Source organism: Miscanthus floridulus, chromosome 10, assembly GCF_019320115.1.
Source record: "Miscanthus floridulus cultivar M001 chromosome 10, ASM1932011v1, whole genome shotgun sequence".
In the NCBI taxonomy this organism is placed as follows: domain Eukaryota; kingdom Viridiplantae; phylum Streptophyta; class Magnoliopsida; order Poales; family Poaceae; genus Miscanthus; species Miscanthus floridulus.
Window position 1 is genome coordinate 101,475,261 of NC_089589.1, and position 3,084 is coordinate 101,478,344.

Below are 3,084 nucleotides of genomic sequence, written 5' to 3' on the forward strand. Positions count from 1 at the left end.
CAGGTTTGGGCCGAACCTCGGCGCTGAGTCAGCCCACGCCGAGATCGGACAGCTAGGCGCCGAGTCGAGCCACGCTGACGTTTGGGCCACGGACGTCGTCGGGTCAGCCCACACGCCTACCTCGGCGTTTAATACTTTCACGCCGAGATTAACGGCTCGGCGTCAATTTACGGAACGCCGAGCTTGGGCACCTCGTCGCTTCGAGGCAAAGGATTCCAGTATGCACCAGGGGTCGGCATCAATTGACTAAATGCCGAGCTTGGGCACCTCGTCGCTTCGAGGCAAAGGATTCCAGTATGCACCAGGTGTCGGCGTTAATTGACTAAACGCCGAGGTGCCCACACTCGGTGTGTGTTCAATTGACGCCAAGCTCCTGGGTTCACCAAAAAACAGTTAACTGAGCATACACATAACACATAATACACAGAATACATGAGCATACATAATTTCACATAACAAATGACCACACCGACATACACATTCATTCAACATCCATACATACATAAGGTCCAACACATTCAACATCCAACATAGTCCAACACATTCAACATCCATACATAGTCCATACATATGCTTCATCAATCATCCAACATAGTCCAAACATAGTACAAGGTCCATACATAGTGCATTACATAAGGTCCAATGCATACATAGTCCATGCACAAAATATAGCATATGAAGTCTTTGGATCTTTTAGCTTGCTCCTTGTACCTTAACATGGACGGCGAGCGTAACGCTTTCCCCTCCCAAACGGATAGATACCTAGAGTGTACCTGTCCACTGGTCTGAGCATCCTCTGTGGACGTCCAGAACCAGAGGGGCCTTGAGTTCCTTGGGGTGCATCTTCAAGCTAGGACATGCCAATCTCATCATACTCATGATCATAGTACTCTCCCTGTCCTTCATCATCTTCATCATCATAAGGACCATGTCCTTGACCACCCTCTGCACTAGTTGCTGCACCATGTGAAGAAGAAGTCCCGCCAACATGTGCAGTAGAAGGTCCAGCACCAAGCTGTTGTGGGACTGCCACATTCGGGGCATGTCTACATCCAAGGCGTGTAGCTACCTTTCGGAGGCGATGCATGGCATGCTGCATTTTGAAAGCACTATTAGTAAGTGGGGTTGGTCGCAAAACTATATAAAGATGTAACATCAACTGAATGACGGGAGACTACCTGAATGTGCTGTCGTAACATGGAGGCCTCATCAGGATCGTCCACAGGAATCATCAATGCCCTTCCTTGCTCGGCCACTGTCCTCATTATCTTCGTGCTCTATGCAACAAAAACAAGAATTTAAGTCTCCATCACAGTAAAGACCTCAGAGATGGAAATAGTTGTATCACTTACAGCTCTGGCTAACGCAGGGGCGATCTCAACTTGCCTGCCTTCTCGGGTAGCTTGGTCATATGGGTTGTTGCCCTCATCCTCGCTCGCAATGTCAGCAATGTCTTGCTCTGTCCAAGCGGGCCTCAATTGAAGCCTTGTTCGTTGACCAAGCCAAACAAGGTAATCATCGAATGCCTTGTCACGATGGATGGCGTGGATGCCCATGTTGTTCTGCTCCATCAACATCCACTTATCAATGTAGCGCTGGTGCTCCAGCTGCCAGTTGGTGATCTTCTTATTTTTTTGTCTGCTGAACCTGCAAATTTTACACCATAGCGGCAATATGAAGGCATACTCAATGATTCATTCATGTGAAACGAACAAAATATTGCATGTTACGTACTTGTGGAGCTGCCAACCGGTGGAGAAATCCTCGGGCGGAGAAGGCTGTAGCCTACCAAACTGCCGTGCTACACGGTGAGGGAGATGATACTCCACTGCATAGAAACAAATAAGGGGGGTCCTCATCGTCCAGACGTCCTCATCTGCCGTGCACAAGGAGCTCAAGATGAGATCCATGACTTGCCTCCGCCGATATGGGCGCCATTAAACCTGTACACAACGTTGTCATCAACTAGTCGATGCTCAATTTGTGCACATATCCTCGATTAGGCCAAAAGGGTGGGAAACTTACATGCTGTGGCAAAAGGGTGTCCAGCTCATTGGTGAAGCTGATGTACACGTGGCGTGACACGTGGTAAGTTCTGTGGGCTCGCTCGTAGAGGTGTGCCACGGTAGGGGCAACAACTGCGTCTCCTTGAGGAAACCAAGGTTGTGGGGGATCAAGCTGATGCGGTCTCCCAACTGGAAGCCTCTCCCACATCCAAATCTGTAAAAAAGAGTGGAAACTTGTATGTTAATCACTTTTGTTAAGAAAAAAACATTGAATTGTAGTGGAAACTTGTACAACTTTGCTTTATTACCTGCAACAGTGTGATGCACCCTGACATTGTAGCGTGCGCGCCTCTAGGACGGCGGCAAGCCTCACAAAGCTGACGGTACAGGAAGGCAAGTATAGCCGAGCCCCAACTCCTATTGCTGGCATCCTCCCAGTTCCAAAGGCACGGGATGTACATCCAGGACGCCGTGTCTCTAGTGCCGTCAGGGAAGAGAACCGTACCAAACATGTGCAGGACATAGGCCCGACAGTAGTATGTCACGGTCTGGGCGTCTATGTTGGGTGGGCACTCCCGAAACTGCTGATGAAGCCACCTCAGGGACACCCCACTGCTGCACCATTTCTTGCCAGCCTCAACTGCCGCTAGGGGACGTCCCAAGAAGTGCTCAACCCGCTGCTGCCATCCTTCAGACTCTGTGTCTCCTGTCACTGAGAATCCTTGGATTTTGACTCCAAGGATCATGGCAACGTCCTCGAGAGTGATCGTCATCTCCCCACACGGTAGGTGAAAGCTGTGTGTCTCCGGACGCCACCGATCTATCAACGCCGTCAGCACCGCTGGGTTGAAAGGTGGCGTGCCTCGACGACAAACACGAGCAACGGTAGCAAGGTTCGCCAGCTTCAGGAGGGGCGTGTACCTCTCATCATAGACCATGGTTGTAGAGGCCTCATGTGTCATTGGCCTCAGCACATTCAAAACCTGCAAAAAAAAAGACAAGCATGAAAAAGTATTAGTTCATGTCACTTTATAAAGAGCATGGACTATAGAGCAAAAGATGAACAATGCACTATTTC

The 3,084-nt window shown here is 49.6% G+C and overlaps 1 protein-coding gene across 1 annotated transcript; it reads right to left on the reverse strand.

Annotated features, from left to right (window-relative positions):
- Nucleotides 1-246: 246 nt before the first annotated feature.
- LOC136489151 (serine/threonine-protein phosphatase 7 long form homolog) lies at nucleotides 247-2,341 on the reverse strand. Its single transcript, XM_066485865.1, has 7 exons — nucleotides 2,315-2,341; nucleotides 2,030-2,220; nucleotides 1,743-1,917; nucleotides 1,361-1,628; nucleotides 1,070-1,137; nucleotides 774-850; nucleotides 247-373 (listed from the first exon to the last, which is right to left on the reverse strand). The coding sequence occupies exons 1-7, from the start codon at nucleotides 2,339-2,341 to the stop codon at nucleotides 247-249; spliced, it is 933 nt and encodes a 310-aa protein (XP_066341962.1).
- Nucleotides 2,342-3,084: the final 743 nt, after the last annotated feature.

Coding starts and splice junctions, on each gene's coding strand:
- LOC136489151 (XM_066485865.1), bottom strand. CDS start 2,341: ATGTCAGGGTGCATCACACTGTTGCAG. Junction 2,221..2,314: donor GGTGCATCACACTGTTGCAG/GTAATAAAGCAA, acceptor TCTTTTTTACAG/ATTTGGATGTGGGAGAGGCT. Junction 374..773: donor ATGCTCAGACCAGTGGACAG/GTACACTCTAGG, acceptor TGGTGAACCCAG/GAGCTTGGCGTCAATTGAAC.